Raw genomic sequence first — 15,513 nt, 5'->3', positions numbered from 1 at the left:
TCACCCAGTCGTCCATGTTTACTTTGAACAACACTAACTTTCACTTAGGTTTATCTGCCCAGTGAGAAACTCCAGAAGTCCATAAACAGCCTGCTTTAAAGTCAAATATACAGTGGATATCTGTATTTTAAACATGTGTTGGCCTGCCCTCACACATAGAGGTGGCTGTATTTCATTCACGTGTTTTCCAATGTTTTTCTATCACTGAATGAAGGTGTTTTGGGGTAAATTAGGTGTTTTGGAAGTACCAGTTTCAGGAATATAGTTTAAAGGTTCTGTATTTCACTAAAATAACTCTTGTGAACTTTAAGCTTGTTATAATGTTACCACATCAAAAACATCCCTGGAGTTATGTTTTGTTTCATTCACATATGTTTGAGTAATCCTGGTTTATTGGTCTGTCTACATCTCCAAAGTTCAAAATGCTATGTTCCACCTTGTGATGTCATGAAGCGGTAGTTTTCAAGTTAACGGCTACCTTTTACCTTTAGTCCAATAAAGAATTTCATTCACACATGTTAAACATGTGTGAATGAAACAAAGCAAAACTCTAGGTATGTTTTCGATAAAGAAACAACATTGTAATAACATAGATCAGTAAATAGCATAATATGGGTCTATTAAGTTGTATATGCTTTGTCTTGGCTTAGATCTAGTTTAGTCCTGGTTTAGTCCTAGTTTAATACTGGTTCAGTATCAGTTTAGATCCAGTTTAGTTCTCCTGGTTTGGATTTATATTAGTCCTGGTTTAGTCCTTCTTGCTTCTGGTTTTGTGCTGATTTAATTGGTTTGAGACCTACTTTAGTCCTCCTGCTTTAGTGCTGTTTTTTAGTCCTTGTTTAGTTTTGGTTTGAACCTAATTAAGTGCTATTTTTTCCAGTCATATAATAACCATTTTCTAAGCTTTCTGATGTGGCATCTGCCCTAGACCCAAAATCCTGGTCTTGTCATGGCCTAGTCCTGGTCTAGTCATGGTTTGGTCCTGGTCTAGTCCTGGTCTGGTCCTGGTCTAATCCTTGGTACCGGCTGGTTCCTGATTGGTTGTTTGCTGATTCCTGATTGGTTGTGGCTGTATAAAGCACTTTGTTTGGGGGTGTCCTGTGGTTTTTGTGTCAGAGTCCAAAATGGGTCGAGTTCCAGTGACACTGAGGAACAATGGATCGTAGTGAGACCAATTTAGACCTGGGACAAGCCTCTAAAGAAGGAAGCAGTGTGGAAAATCATGAAAAAAATATGAGGAGGGCAATATTCTATATTATAAAAATGAATATCTCAGCTTTTTGTTTTTTGCATTATCTTGATAACAATATTGATGTTTTTAAAAAAGGTAGCATTATGCAAACTCAACTTTTTGGAACCATGTTATGTTCCCTCATCAAAAACATGCCTGAAGAGGTTTTATATGTTTTCTGTGTGTGTTTGAGTAATTTAACGATCTCTCCCAGGCCCTATTTGAACTCTCCTTACGGTTAGCTGTAGGATCCTGTTCAATGCTTAGAACACAAGCCTATATCACTCCTGATCCCACACGTCAAATCTATATAAATATACAAATGCAGGATACAAAACAATACATTACAACTTCACAAACCTGATGCAATGTGCAGTATTCATTAGTGTGATGTATGCTGATTGTGTTGTGATAGTGCTCTAAAGGGGGAGTGGTTTAGCGCAGGGGCAAGAGGAACAGGGACTCAGGGTCAAAACCAAAACTCAAACTGATAATTCCTTAATGGCATTTTAGAACCTAGAAATCAATGAATTTTCACTATATTACTGTCAAATAAAGATCGATACCCTGATATTAAATGACTAGTAAACTAGTATTAAAACTAGATATGTCTGTACTCTTTTGCAGGTGTTTTCTGAGGACCTGATTGAAGACGGATGTGGCTGTAGTCATGTGGTGTACAGGGTTGGGTGCAGTGACCACATTCAGCCTGATGGTGGCGCTGTGCTGCTCCCAATTTGTGTCCCAACCTGAGATTAAAACAGAAGACTGCACCAGGAAGGAGCACCCTATTGTCCCATATAGAGGTACTCATTATTACTACTATTTATTTCTATCATACCTTTATAACTGTTGATTAAAATAATTTGAATTCAAATATTAAGTGTTTTAAAAATGTGGAAAAACAGAACTAGTTCATTTTAAACAGTTTATAGTGGTCCAAAGTGATTCCTCACTCAATTTATGCATTCAGAGCATTCTAATTATTCAGCACAATGAGTTTATAAGTGCTTTTCACAATTTCAGAGACCAGAGTGAATTTAAGCCCCTTGGTCAAGCCAACAACAACTAGCTAATTAGATGCAGACAGTACACAGTGAACTTATTTTGACCTCAAGAGCTGCTTATACAATATATCTGGGGTACTGGGGGTAAGACAAATTTTGCTTAAATACATGGGGGAAAAATGTCATTATTTAAGATTTATTTAAAATAGTTTGGCTAGTTTCAACATATTTCTGACATTTTTTTTCTTATTTCAAGCTAAACAATCTGGTAGTGAATTAAGGGGGGAAAAAAATTAAGTTAGAAAATTATACTTCCCCTGTGAAATTATTTTTGATTTCCAGCTGTCAAAATATTACATTGATAAATGCATTTTGGACTACATATTTGTAAATGTAACTTAATTTAAATTGATAGTTTATTTTCTCATAATTGAAATAATAATAATTTCATGTATTTTACTCTGAATTTTTTTAATCAATATTTTCTTTTGTTTTTGTTTTGGTTTTTTTTTGCCAGTTTTGCGGTTGTGGATGTCTGAATTTTCTCATTCTGGAGCAAAGGATTTCTCTCAGTTAGCTGTAGATCTGAACAAGGGTCAGCTTATTGTAGGAGCAAGGTAAGGACTTAAAATACACAGTTATAAATCATATTTTTGTTTTATCATTGTGTTTATACTATTTTTTATTTAATTGTTTGTATTTTTCAGAAACTTTCTCTTCCGGCTTCATTTAACCAACATTTCACTAATACAGGTAACAGTATCATTTATCACATATTGATTGGATTTTTTAATACATTTAAAATAATATTTATATTTTTATATATATATATATATATATATATATATATATATATATATATATATATATATATATTTCCAGGCAGCAGAATGGGCCCCCGATGAAGACACAAAACTATCTTGCCAAAGTAAAGGAAAGACAGAGGTAATGAATAGTTGTGCTTTCAATGTATTTTAGTTAAGCTTTAGATTACTTAAGTTAATTTAGATTAGTTAACCATAGACTTTTTTTTCTAACTAATCATACTGTGGAACATTCCTAGCAAAACTATCTCCAAGGAGACAGCCCCCCTCTTGAAATGTACCTATTGCACTACTTTTTCTTTCCAGCTATACCAAAATACACAGATAAAACTTCTTTGGTCTTTCAGGACGAATGCCAAAACTATGTGCGTGTTTTGTTGACCAGTGGATCTACACTCTTCACCTGTGGCACCAATGCCTTCACTCCTGTCTGTATGACCCGACAGGTGAGCAAACGCCAAACATGCAGAATGAACTTACTGGAGTGTACTGTATTTATAAATACTTGTATTGTTGAAATGGGGAAATATACAGCTGGATTAGATTTGATTTCAAACCTATTTTAGACCAGAGTTGACTGGATTAGTGTACTAAAAATGGGACCTGGGACCTTTTGGACGTGAATTGTGACTTTAAATTCTTGTTTAGTTCTGCTTTATATCTCGACATATTGATACTTTGTAGCTGATGTCATCAATATTCCCCAGGGACATGAAGCTAACTGTAGGCACTGTCCGTCTGAAGCTCTGTTATACTCTCAGGGTTTTTTTTTTAAACATTCCGACCCTAAGAATCTGACTTATTTGGAACTACAACAGGTGAGCTGATTTGTGCCCTTTAACAAGTCTCTTACACATGAAATTGCTGTCAGGCTAGCTAGCATTAGTCAACAGTTTTTCGGTTAGTCACCCTCACATTTTTGTTGAAAATCAAATACCTAAACAGGACCATGGGTGCTTGTATTGATCACAGACTCCTGAAAATGTGTTGTTTATATAAATCCATTATGTATTTTTTCTTGCATTTTTACTGTGTTATAAATCTCTATGTGTGCATTGTGTCACCATAGTAACTGCTCAACATTCCACCATAGGCATACATGTAGAACACCCCCAGCGTCATGTCACTGCAAAATATCAATACCTAGACCTATTTTAGACTTTACACTTCCATCTTTTTCCATTTTTCTGTCCCTCTCCTCAGATTTCAAACATCAGTGAGGTGTTAGATTCCATAAACGGCGTGGCGCGGTGTCCGTACGATCCTCGCCATAACTCCACAGCAATGATCACTGCGAGAGGAGAGCTGTACGCCGCCACCGTCATCGACTTCTCTGGACGAGACCCAGTCCTGTACCGCAGTCTGGGAAACATGCCACCGCTACGCAGCGCTCAGTACAACTCCAAGTGGCTCAATGGTAAATATTAGGGCTGCAAGATTAACTGTAATTCAGTCGAAAATGCTATTTGAATGGACTCTATAACCAAATCAGAAAGGGTGCAAATTTTGGAAGTACCATAATTTCCTCTGCATATAACAAAATCTCCTGTCTTATTCTGCTTACAAACTGCTAACCCTGGTCTGAAATGTGATTCTTGTATCAGTTTGTCATTAGTTTGATTCTTGTATTAGTTTGTTAGTTCATATTCTAGTCTTTTTGTCAGTTCTCCTGGACATGTTTAAAATATAAACAGAATCAAATTTTTAAAACATAAATCATAAATCTAATCCCAATCCCAATGCAATTAGATATTTTGCACAAGTCGTTCACCCCTAGTAAATATGGTTTATTATGTTATTATATCTATTGAATGGGAAAATGTCCTCAAAATGTTGCATGTAACAAGAAGCTAAAACCATCCATCCATCCATCCATTTTCTTCCGCTTATCCGGGGCCGGGTCGCGGGGGCAGCAGTCTAAGCAGGGACTCCCAGACTTCCCTCACCCCGGACACGTCCTCCAGCTCCTCCGGTGGGACCCCAAGGCGTTCCCAGGCCAGCCGAGAGACATAGTCCCTCCATGGTGTCCTGGGTCTTCCCTGGGGCCTCCTCCCGGTGGGACATGCCCAAAACACCTCCCTAGGGAGGCATCCTGAGCAGATGCCCGAGCCACCTCAACTAGTTCCTCTCAACGTGTAGGAGCAGCGGCTCTACTCCAAGCTCCTCCCGTGTGACCGAGCTCCTCACCCTATCCCTAAGGGTGCGCCCGGCCACCCTACGGAGGAAACCCATTTCTGCCACTTGTATCCGCGATCTTGTCCTTTCGGTCATTACCCAGAGCTCATGACCATAGGTGAGGGTAGGAACGTATATTGACCGGTAAATCTGAAGCTAAAACCTATGAGTAGAAATACTGTTTTTCACGTGGCTACAAGATTTTGTAGAATATTTGCAATACTGCTTTAAAATGCATTATAAAGAACTGGTTGCCCTTCAGTATTATTATTAAAACTTGGATGTGGAGGGTATTTACACTCAAAATTCAAAACAAGTGTCAGCAGTAGAGATCAAACATTTTCTCATGGACTTTTGAAAAAAACATTGAAGGCCTGATAGTGACTAAGGTTGCATTCATATTTGCACATATTCACCCATTACAGCTAAATAACCTAGGTTTTATACAAGTAATGATGTCTTACCTAGCATAAAAAACATAGCAAGATTAGTATTTTGAATATTTCCTTTGTCGTTTTAAAGAGCCCATATTATGCCATTTTCTGATCTGTGTTATAAAGTTGTTTTTGTTTGTGTTTTATTTCATTCACACATGTTTAACACACAAACCCCGCATATTTAGGCTGAATTCTTCTCTCAAACAGAAAACACTCCGTTCCACCTTGTGATGTTAAGAAGTGCTCCACTGTGTTTTTAAACTCCATAGACTTCACTAGAATCTTTTGAATAATTTCAGACCTGGAGTTTTCAATCTCTACTAAACAAAAGGTAAAAGATAGCTGTTAACTTGAAAACTACTGCTTCATGACATCACAAGGTGGAACAGAGCATTTTGAGCTTTGGAGACGTACAGACAGACTAATAATAATTACTCAGACCTATGTGAATCAAACAAAGAACAACTCCAGGTGTGTTTTTGAGGAGGTAATAACATTTTAACATGGCTTAAAGCTCACAAGAATCAGTTTTGCATAATATAGTACCTTTAAACTATGTCATATTTATACATTGTGCTTATTGTAGCTACTTATTTTACATCACTTTTCTTTCTGTAGAACCAAACTTCGTCTCTGTGTATGAGATCGGCCGCTTCGCTTACTTCTTCTTCAGAGAAACAGCTGTGGAGAATGACTGTGGTAAGATGGTGTTTTCTCGCGTGGCTCGAGTTTGTAAAAATGATGTTGGAGGTCGGTTTCTGTTGGAGGACACGTGGACAACATTTATGAAAGCCCGACTCAACTGCTCACGATCTGGAGAAATACCTTTTTATTTCAACGAGCTCCAGAGCACATTCCACCTGCCTGAACAAGACCTGATCTACGGAATCTTTACCACCAACGTGTGAGTGGCAAGAACTGCAAAAACATTAAAACTACAAATACTTGAGCTGAATGATTTTGAATGCGTCTTGCAGTAGTTTGTAAATTATTTTTTTGTTCATTTCAGTTCATTTTTGTCCAAAAGCATTAAAGTATTTGTTTTCTTATTTTATAGAAATAGCTTGTCTGCGTCGGCCATCTGCGCCTTCAACCTTAGCTCCATCACCACTGCCTTCAACGGACCCTTCCGCTTCCAGGAAAACCCCCGCACCGCTTGGCAACCCACCCCCAACCCCATACCCAACTTTCAGGTACCTAAGAGTGTTTTGTTTTGTGTAATGAGTAAAGAATATCTTTGAATATCTCTGTTGTAATGTCAGGGTGGTGGTCGAGGTGTGGGGAGTTGGCTCTTTGAGAAGCCTGTCAAGCCCAATATTAATACAAGCCCATTATAACGATCCTGATTATCATGTTTATCCGGCTCTGGCCAGTTCCCTCCTGTTATGTCTCATATACAGCTTTCTCTCTCTCTCTCTCTCTCTCTCTCAGTGTGGTACCTTAGATGAGGCCGGCCCGGGGCAGAACCTGACAGAGCGCAGCCTTCAGGACGCTCAGAGACTCTTTTTAATGAATGACGTCGTTCAGCCGATCACAGTGAACCCTCTGCTCACCCAGGACACTGTGAGACTGTCTTGCCTCTGTGTGGATGTGGTGCAGGGCGCAGGGGACCGGCTTTACTACGTCATGTACATTGGCACCGGTGAGGACCAGGAACTAGCTCCAACTTTTATGATGATTCACAGCAAATAGTGTTGTAACAGTTTCCTCTCCTCTTCCTCCAGAGTATGGGACCATCCTCAAGGCTCTGTCCACCACAGACAAGAGGCTTCAGGGCTGTTACCTGGAGGAGCTCAGGCCCCTCCCCCCAGGGCTGAGTGGACCAATCAAGAGCCTCCGTCTGCTGCAGAGGGACCGCTCGCTGTTTGTGGGACTGAGTGACCGAATGGTGAAGATCCCCCTTGAGAGGTGCTCGAGCCACCCATCAGAGAGGTACAGGAGATATCAGAGACAGGTTATAGAAGCATAGCATAGTACATAGTATATTATAATGATAGTGTTGTATATTTAGGCAGTGTGTTGAGGCACGGGACCCTTACTGTGGATGGGACCGGCTCAAACGACGCTGCACCACCTATGAGGAGAGTTCCAACATGAACCAGTGGATCCAGAACATCACAGACTGCCCTGTAAGACATAAACATAGTCCTGGTTTAGCTCTGGTTTAGTCCTGCCTTAGTCCTGGTTTAGCTCTGGTTTAGTCCTGCCTTAGTCCTGGTTTAGCTCTGATTTAGTCCTGCCTTAGTCCTGGTTTAGCTCTGGTTTAGTCCTGCCTTAATCCTGGTTTAGCTCTGGTTTAGTCCTGCCTTAGTCCTGGTTTAGCTCTCCTTAGTCCTTGTATAGCCACGGTTTTGCTCTGCCTTAGTCCTTGTTTAGACCTCATTTAACCCTGACTTAATCCTGATTTAGTTCTAGTCTAGTCGTAGATTAGTTCTAGTTGTGCCTTTAATTTACATGAATCAATACTGTAACGGTGATGTGAGTCACAACCATTACAGAACCTAGAAATGCTAGATTTGATGTTGGCAGGTCTGTTAAGTAATTAGTGGGGTCTGGTGGTCCGCCCAAAGAACTTTTTGCCTTGCCTTGCCTTGAGCAAAACATATCATAATTCCTGCATTTTGGAGCATTTCTACAGATCTTCTGGCTGGATGGAGTGTTTACAGAAAAACAAAAAATGTGTGCCATAACACTGACAATAATACATTCAAAGACCTGCATTTCTATTCAATTACAGGGATGTCTCAGTCTCTGCTAAAACTCAGCAGCACCTTGTTTTAAGTTGGCTACACTAAATCACATCCCTCTGTCCTAGGCTGGGACACTGTGGCATTTTCAGATGCCTATACACTCATTTCTGTGTGTAAAGAAGTGTCTAGGAGATGTGCATGCTGCCATGGGAAGAGAGGGAGATGAAGAGCAGGGAGTAGAGTGGCAGACGTTATCCTGATCCAAATCATTTCCTTCATGTCTGGGCCCACACGCATAGAACCGGAGTTATGCCAAATATAAGTTCTGCGCAGAGTGGCAGAACAAAGCTTGATGTTTAGGCCTACATGTTTGTAGTGTCCTACCTGTGTGTCTCCAGTCCCAGACGCACTCGTCCACTGACCCACATTATGTCTCTCCTTTGCTTCTTTCTTTTGCTCTAACAGGGAGGGCGTCTGCATCTCTCACCTCTCTTTTTTTTCCTCTTCTCCACTCCTCTCCTCTTCTATCAGCCATGCACTTTGATTCACGTGATTTCTCCCCTTACGACACATATTTGACCACTTTGTTTACTAGAGTTGAACATCTTGTCTTCAGAGAAAAAGTAATGCTATGGTGGCTGTGCTGAGTGCTCTGAGGCAGCTGTCAATCATCCATGGAGAGCTTATACGATAGGAAGGAAAACAGTTGGGCCCATCTCTACACACTGGATTTGAACACAGAAACCGTGGGGAAATGTCAGAATTTCCAGAATTTACACTCTATTTCCCAGAAATACAGTTCTGACCCGTGGCAGGAATTGGGATGAAGTGAGAGAGCGGGTTGCAGTCCGGGATGACATGTGAATGAGCTGCGCAGCGCTGCTATTTGTAGACTGTCTGCGTGCTGTGGCAGGGCATCTGAGGCTGAAAATGTGTGATATATGAGCAGAGATATATGAGCAGACCTGAAATCCAGCAGCAACTGAAGTTTTGGCCATGAATTTGAGATGTGTAGGAAAGGTAAACACAGTTCCAGGTGCTCATAAGTTTCATACTTAAAAAAAAAAGTTGGAGAAAATAAGATTATGACGGCTAAAAATAGACTATGGCGGCCCGCCATGAACTAATGTATTAACACTGACTACTACTTCTACTACTGTGACTACTGCTGCTATCACTACTACCTTTCATTGCAAAAAATATGTATTTAGTCCCCTCATGTATGCTGTGTGTAGGTGAGGAATCTAACACAGGACGGAGGGTTTGGCCCATGGGCACAGTGGCAGTCCTGTTCCCATAGTGACGGGGAGGGGTCCAGTCTATGCCTATGTCGGTCCAGGTCATGTGATGGCCCCTCAGCTCGATGTGGAGGAGAAGAGTGCAAAGGGCCCACCATACAGGTGGCCAACTGCTCCAGGTACAAAGAAACATATTTTGTTTAAAGGTACAGTATGTAACTTTCTGGGGGTGACACATCACCTGTATGATTCAATGGAAACTGAAAGTTAAAACTACACTTTGGAAGATTCTCCATCCTCGCTTTTATGCCATACTGTGGAAGATTATAGTAGAGTCAGGTTTATGGAGATAGAAGTCTGCCCGAATTTTTCAGTGCAATAAACAATAAAAGATGCTTTTATTTTTGTTTATTTCTGCCTAAAAAGTTACATACTGTGGCTTTAATGGTTTGGACATCTAATATTTGTATTTCCTCAAATTCCTTTTACTTTCTGTGTCTTTTTGCAGAAATGGCGGCTGGACTCCCTGGTCGTCATGGGGACAGTGCAGCAGCAGTTGTGGCATTGGGTTTGAGGTCAGACAGAGGTCGTGTAACAACCCCTCCCCTCGGCACGGTGGACGAGTCTGTGTGGGGCAGGGGAGAGAGGAGAGGTGAGACCGGGCTAGACCTGGTTCGCACTGGGGTTAGACTGAGGTTAGACCTGGTTTAAATTTAGTGTAGTAGGCCTGGGTTAGAACTGGTTTAGTCCTGGTTTTGGGCCAAGAGGGTAGATTAGACAAAATTTCAAGTCATGTCTTAATTGCACCCATTCACGAGGCTATTGGGTCAACTTATTTTTAGAGCTGAACAGTTTGGAGAAAATATCTATTTGCAGGTTTTTTTTTTTTTATATATAAGTATTGTGATTAGGTTTGAGATGTATTTTTTTAACAGTAGAATTCTGTTCATATTTCACAAACATGTCCAGCAGCATTGACAAAAACAGACTGAAATAGGAACTGACAAACTAATACAAGAATCACATTTCAGAACATGTTTGGACAGATCTAAACTATCTAAAGGGTTAGTAGTTTTTTTATGCAGCGCAGGACATTTTGTTGTTTGTGGAGGAAATGATAGTACTTTGAAATTGTGTAACCTTTTCAATTTGCTAAATGTGCCCCTTCAAATTGAGATTTCAATTAAGTGTTGTACTTACTGCCACTTAGAGGTCAGAAATTCATCCTTCGCTGCTCTCCTCTCCCTCTTCAGGTTGTGTAATGAGCGTAGGCCCTGCCCACTGCCTGTGTCCTGGACGTCCTGGGGTCCTTGGGCCAAGTGCAGCTCAGAGTGTGGAGGAGGGGTTCATTCTCGAAGCAGGAGCTGTGAGAACGGGAGCAGTTGCCCGGGGTGTGCCACGGTGAGGGAGGGGACAGTCAGGTCATGTGACTTCATCTCTAATAATAATAATAATAATAATGCATTGCTCCTATATATCGCTTTTCCAGATGTTCAAAATCACTTTACAATTCTGTGCACAAGTTGCCCCGTAACCCACTGATATATGAATTGTCTGTATGTGTTCTCTCTCAGGAATACCGTGCCTGTAACCTGGAGGCGTGTCCGGAGGTGCGCAGAAACACTCCATGGACTCCCTGGATCCCTGTGAATGTGAGTCAGGATGGGTCTCGTCTGGAACAGAGGAGCAGGTATACATGCCGTGCTCTGCTGCCCAAACCACAGCTCCTGCAGTCAGGCAAAAAGAAGACAGAGACACGCTACTGCCCCAATGATGGATCAGGAGCATGCCAGACCGACGGTGAGGGGAGACTTTGTAGTTTTTAGTTTTGTTGTTCGAAGGATTTTGCTTATGCTCCTACTACTGATATAACTGCTATTAATACTTAGACAACTTATAGTACTAAGTACAATTTTACAGAACTTCATTGATCATACAGTGGAGAACCTGATACAGCACCTCATACACCCAAAAAATACCACAAACTACTGTGGCTGGTACTATTATACACTAAACAACATCTTCTGCTAATGACACAGTTACTACTAGAACTATCTAAGCTTATTAAATCTTGTGTAATGAGGTTTGCAAGGTTTTAATAGGAGTTGTAATAATTACTGTTTTTTGTATACATTTTTTGGTTGTTTTTCTTCTTTATTTTCCAAACAAATTGCACAATTTTTTTATTCAGACTTTGATAACCCTTTAACATCTCTCAGCTCTGGTGGAGGATCTGGTTAAGTCCAGCGGTCGGTCCCCTGTTGTTCCTCAGGGCGCTCGCTGGGGATTGTGGGAAACGTGGTCCATGTGCTCTCGCTCCTGCTCCAGAGGCTTCAGGACTCGTAAACGTCTGTGCTCCACTCCTCAGGGCCGGACCACCCCCTCCGCCTGTGTTGGCTCCCCGGTGGAGTACCAGGACTGTGCAATGCAGCCATGTCCAGGTAATTTGACTCAAAATACTACAGTACTGCTACTTAGGACTGAAGTTGATTTTCCTCTATATTGTAAAGGGAGGTAAACATAGATTGCCACTAATTGCTAACATCTAGGGCCAATTACACAGCATGGTGGAAGCTATTGGGAGACTATAAACTAATAATCTCAGTATGTATCTTTTTGTAGCAATAAAATAGACTAAAATAAAAGCATGTTTTTCATTTTGGTTGTGTTTATTGTACTGAGAAACTTAGAAAAACACCTTCCTTGCTGTGAGCAGACTCTTTATTTGGCCTGGAGGAGGGCTTCTCCTTCTTGTTTCCATGGAAATGTCGTTACTTTGGCTATAACCTTCCACACTATGGCATAAAACCTTTCTAGCTCCATGGAGATTGTTCTGAAGTATAGTTTTAACTTTCTATTTCCATGGAATCATGCAGGTGATGTGCCACCTCCAGAAAGTTACATTACCTTTAAATAGTCCCTTACTTCCTTGCTTCTCAACCAGGAGTACAGGGACTGGGGGGCTGAACACACTTACATATATACATTAGATCAAACAGCCCCTGTTTCATCTAATGTATTTTACATGCTTGATAATGTTTCTGTAGAATAATTTTGATATAGATATAAGGAAATAGAATAGTTATTATTGGCTATAAACAAATGCTGTTTCATGATGTAGGGGGTAGTCGAAAATGTTAGACAAACGCTTTTACACAAGACAAAAAAAAGTTGAGAACCACTGCCGTACTTCAATCTTTACTACTGCAACTTCTACAGTTTCTATTATTAGTATGGGAAATACCACTTTCATTTATACTATTCCAACTACAGCTATCACTGCTAGTACAAATACTACTGCTATAACTACTACTACTATTACTACTACTTCATGTTTTTTGTTTGATATTGCCTTGTACATTTCAGTGAATGGTGGGTGGTCTTGCTGGTCGGCCTGGTCCCCTTGCTCCTCTTCCTGTGGAGGGGGGCACTTCCAGAGGACCAGGACCTGTTCTGACCCAGCTCCTGCCCAGGGAGGAGACATCTGCATCGGACTGCACACGGAAGAGGCCCTCTGCAACACCCACAGCTGTGAAGGTACCAGGGATAGTCAAAGAAAGCGATATAGAGTAACCTTTTTGGCCAAATGCTTAGCTATGTTTGGCCCTGGTTTAGCCCTGGTTAAGCCCTGTTTTAGTCCTGGTTTAGTCCTAATTAAGTCCTGATTAAGTCCTTCTTCCTCTGCTCTCTTAGGTTGGCCTGAGTGGACAGATTGGGGCGACTGTGATGAGAATGGGCTCCAGTTCAGGACCAGGAGCTGTGGAGACTCTGGACTCTGTTTGAACAATGTGTCTCAGTCCAGGACCTGCAAACCTCACGAGGTCCCAGGTCAGGTTTTATTTAATTTATACTTAAAGCCACTCTATGTAACTTTTTTGATACCTGTCTCCATAGAGATAGATCGAGGGGGCTGATTGTAGGATTCTGTTCAAAGTTCACATTTTAAACACGTCCAGAAGAATTGGCAAAATGACTGAAATATGAACTGGCAAACTAATACAAGAATCACATATAAGGACATGTTTGTAGAGATCTAAACTACAAGGTCTGCAGTTTTTATGCAGAATAAGACAGGAGATTTTGCAGTGTGTGGGTACACATATGTTGTAAAAGCTGTTACTATTTGGAATGTTACTTTCTAAAAAAAAAATTTATCTTTTGTAGTCATCCTACCTGGACAAGAGGACCAAAACTGTGAAAGTAAGTTGAAATATTTTAGTCTTAGTTTAGTCCAGTTTTAGTCCAGTTTTATTCCTTGTTTAGTCCTACTTTTATTAGTCCTAGCTCAGCCCTAGTCTAGTCATGATATATTCCTTGTTTAGTCCTGTTTAGTCCTGGTTCAACCTTGGTTCAGTCTTGGTTTAACGCTGGTTTAACCCTCATTTAATCCTGGATTAGTCCTAGTTTAGTCCTGGTTCAGCCCCTGTTTAATCTAAAGTTTTCCTTTTAGCCTACACCTTGTTCCAGTTGATCGCAGTGGGGCTAGCTAGCTTCTTCGTAGCAGCTTTGCTCTCTGCGATGGGCTACTCGTACTGCCACCATTTGAACAGGACATCCTCAGAATCTGCAGTGATCCACCCCAGCACTCCCAATCACTTAAACTACAACAAACCTGGCAATGCAGCGCCGAAGAACGAGAAGTACATTCCTATGGAGTTTAAGGTAGGCTGGATGCAACTGATGTCATCAACATTCCCTGGGATGTGATACTAACTATTACTGCAACTAGTACTACTGATACTGTGAATACCTCTATTAATGGGACTACTACTACTGCTGTTCTGGTATTGATGACTTTATTAAAACTAGGAGAGAGCTGAGGAAAACACATTTTTTCTACTTTAAACACGTTTTACTTTGGGTGTTTCTTTAAATAACTGTATCATTTCCTATTTTTATAGGTAATTTGAAATATCTTGCTACAATAACTAAATCTTTATTTTTGTGTCATTCTGGGGTTCAATTCACTTTCCTCCCAGAATGACTGTTTTGCACAAAGATTTGACTATTATCCAGACTTAACACTGACTTAATTCCTTTTGTGCTTTTAGTATTGATATGCCAATGTATTTATATAATTTTGGATCAAAATTTGAACAGTTTTAAAGGCTTTGCCTCTTTGGGAAATTACTTAGACTCTGCTTTGCTAAACAATGTTTTATTTTTTTATTCAGGGAAACTGATTGTGACAAGCGTTGTGATTAGATTTGAGATTTATGTTTTAATAGTAGGATCCTGTTCAAAGTTCACATTTTAAACATGTCCAAAAGAATTGACAAAAATACTGAAATGAACTGACAGAGTAACACAAGAATCACATTTCAGAACATGTTCGTACAGATACAGGGTTAGCAGTTTTTATGCAGAATGAGATTTAGTTGTGTTAAATAAAAAAAAAAAAAATTTCCAACTAACACTAAGCTCTAAAAATTGAAACAATCATAAACTGTATCACCTCTCCTTTTTCAGACGTTAAACAAAAACAACCTCCATGTGAACGAAGAGATGTGTAACCATTTCTCCACAGCTCTGGGTCCTTCAAACATGTTCACCACCACGTACTACCCCCCAGGTCTGAGCAAGTACGACTACCACCACCAGGAGGCAGCGTGTCGGACGTTCAACATGCACAGCTGAGGAAAACACATTTTTAAATACATTTCACATTTTGGATCATTCAATTCAAGTTGTGTATATTTGACTCTTTGGGCAATTTTGAGTCATGCCATGGAGATCAACCGTAAACTTCAAAACCTGCTACAGTTGTTTTTCAAAAAAGTAAACAAAAAAAAGACAGACACACACATTTAAAACTTAAAATTTGGTCAAATTTTTAAAGGAACTGTATGTAGCCGGCGCTCTTTTTACAGCTAAAACTGAACCTGAGTTGCCAGAACCTTAGCAAATAGAG

General features: G+C 40.3%; 1 protein-coding gene across 1 annotated transcript; it reads left to right on the top strand.

The window, feature by feature from the left end:
- Positions 1–1,919: 1,919 nt before the first annotated feature.
- Positions 1,920–15,240, top strand: LOC117382398 (semaphorin-5B-like). The gene is made up of 21 exons (XM_055228057.1): positions 1,920–2,037; positions 2,756–2,855; positions 2,946–2,991; positions 3,121–3,193; positions 3,318–3,508; positions 4,266–4,479; positions 6,293–6,578; positions 6,732–6,867; positions 7,106–7,316; positions 7,399–7,606; positions 7,686–7,803; positions 9,600–9,781; positions 10,111–10,254; positions 10,856–11,003; positions 11,177–11,402; positions 11,822–12,043; positions 12,969–13,139; positions 13,296–13,430; positions 13,767–13,802; positions 14,053–14,264; positions 15,072–15,240. Exons 1-21 carry the CDS (start codon positions 1,944–1,946, stop codon positions 15,237–15,239), a joined length of 3,321 nt encoding a protein of 1,106 aa, XP_055084032.1. The 5' UTR covers positions 1,920–1,943; the 3' UTR covers position 15,240.
- Positions 15,241–15,513: the final 273 nt, after the last annotated feature.

This window comes from Periophthalmus magnuspinnatus, chromosome 2 (assembly GCF_009829125.3).
Source record: "Periophthalmus magnuspinnatus isolate fPerMag1 chromosome 2, fPerMag1.2.pri, whole genome shotgun sequence".
NCBI classification, from domain to species: Eukaryota; Metazoa; Chordata; class Actinopteri; order Gobiiformes; family Gobiidae; genus Periophthalmus; species Periophthalmus magnuspinnatus.
Note: the sequence above shows the minus strand (reverse complement) of the source record. Positions and strands in the feature narration are given on the sequence as shown.

Bases quoted from the DNA above. Each gene is read 5' to 3' on its own strand.
- LOC117382398 (XM_055228057.1), top strand. From the start codon at position 1,944: ATGGTGGCGCTGTGCTGCTCCCAATTTGTGTCCCAACCTGAGATTAAA. The intron at 3,509-4,265 runs GTGAGCAAACGC...CCCTCTCCTCAG, and splicing joins CTGTCTGTATGACCCGACAG to ATTTCAAACATCAGTGAGGT. The intron at 9,782-10,110 runs GTACAAAGAAAC...GTCTTTTTGCAG, and splicing joins CAGGTGGCCAACTGCTCCAG to AAATGGCGGCTGGACTCCCT.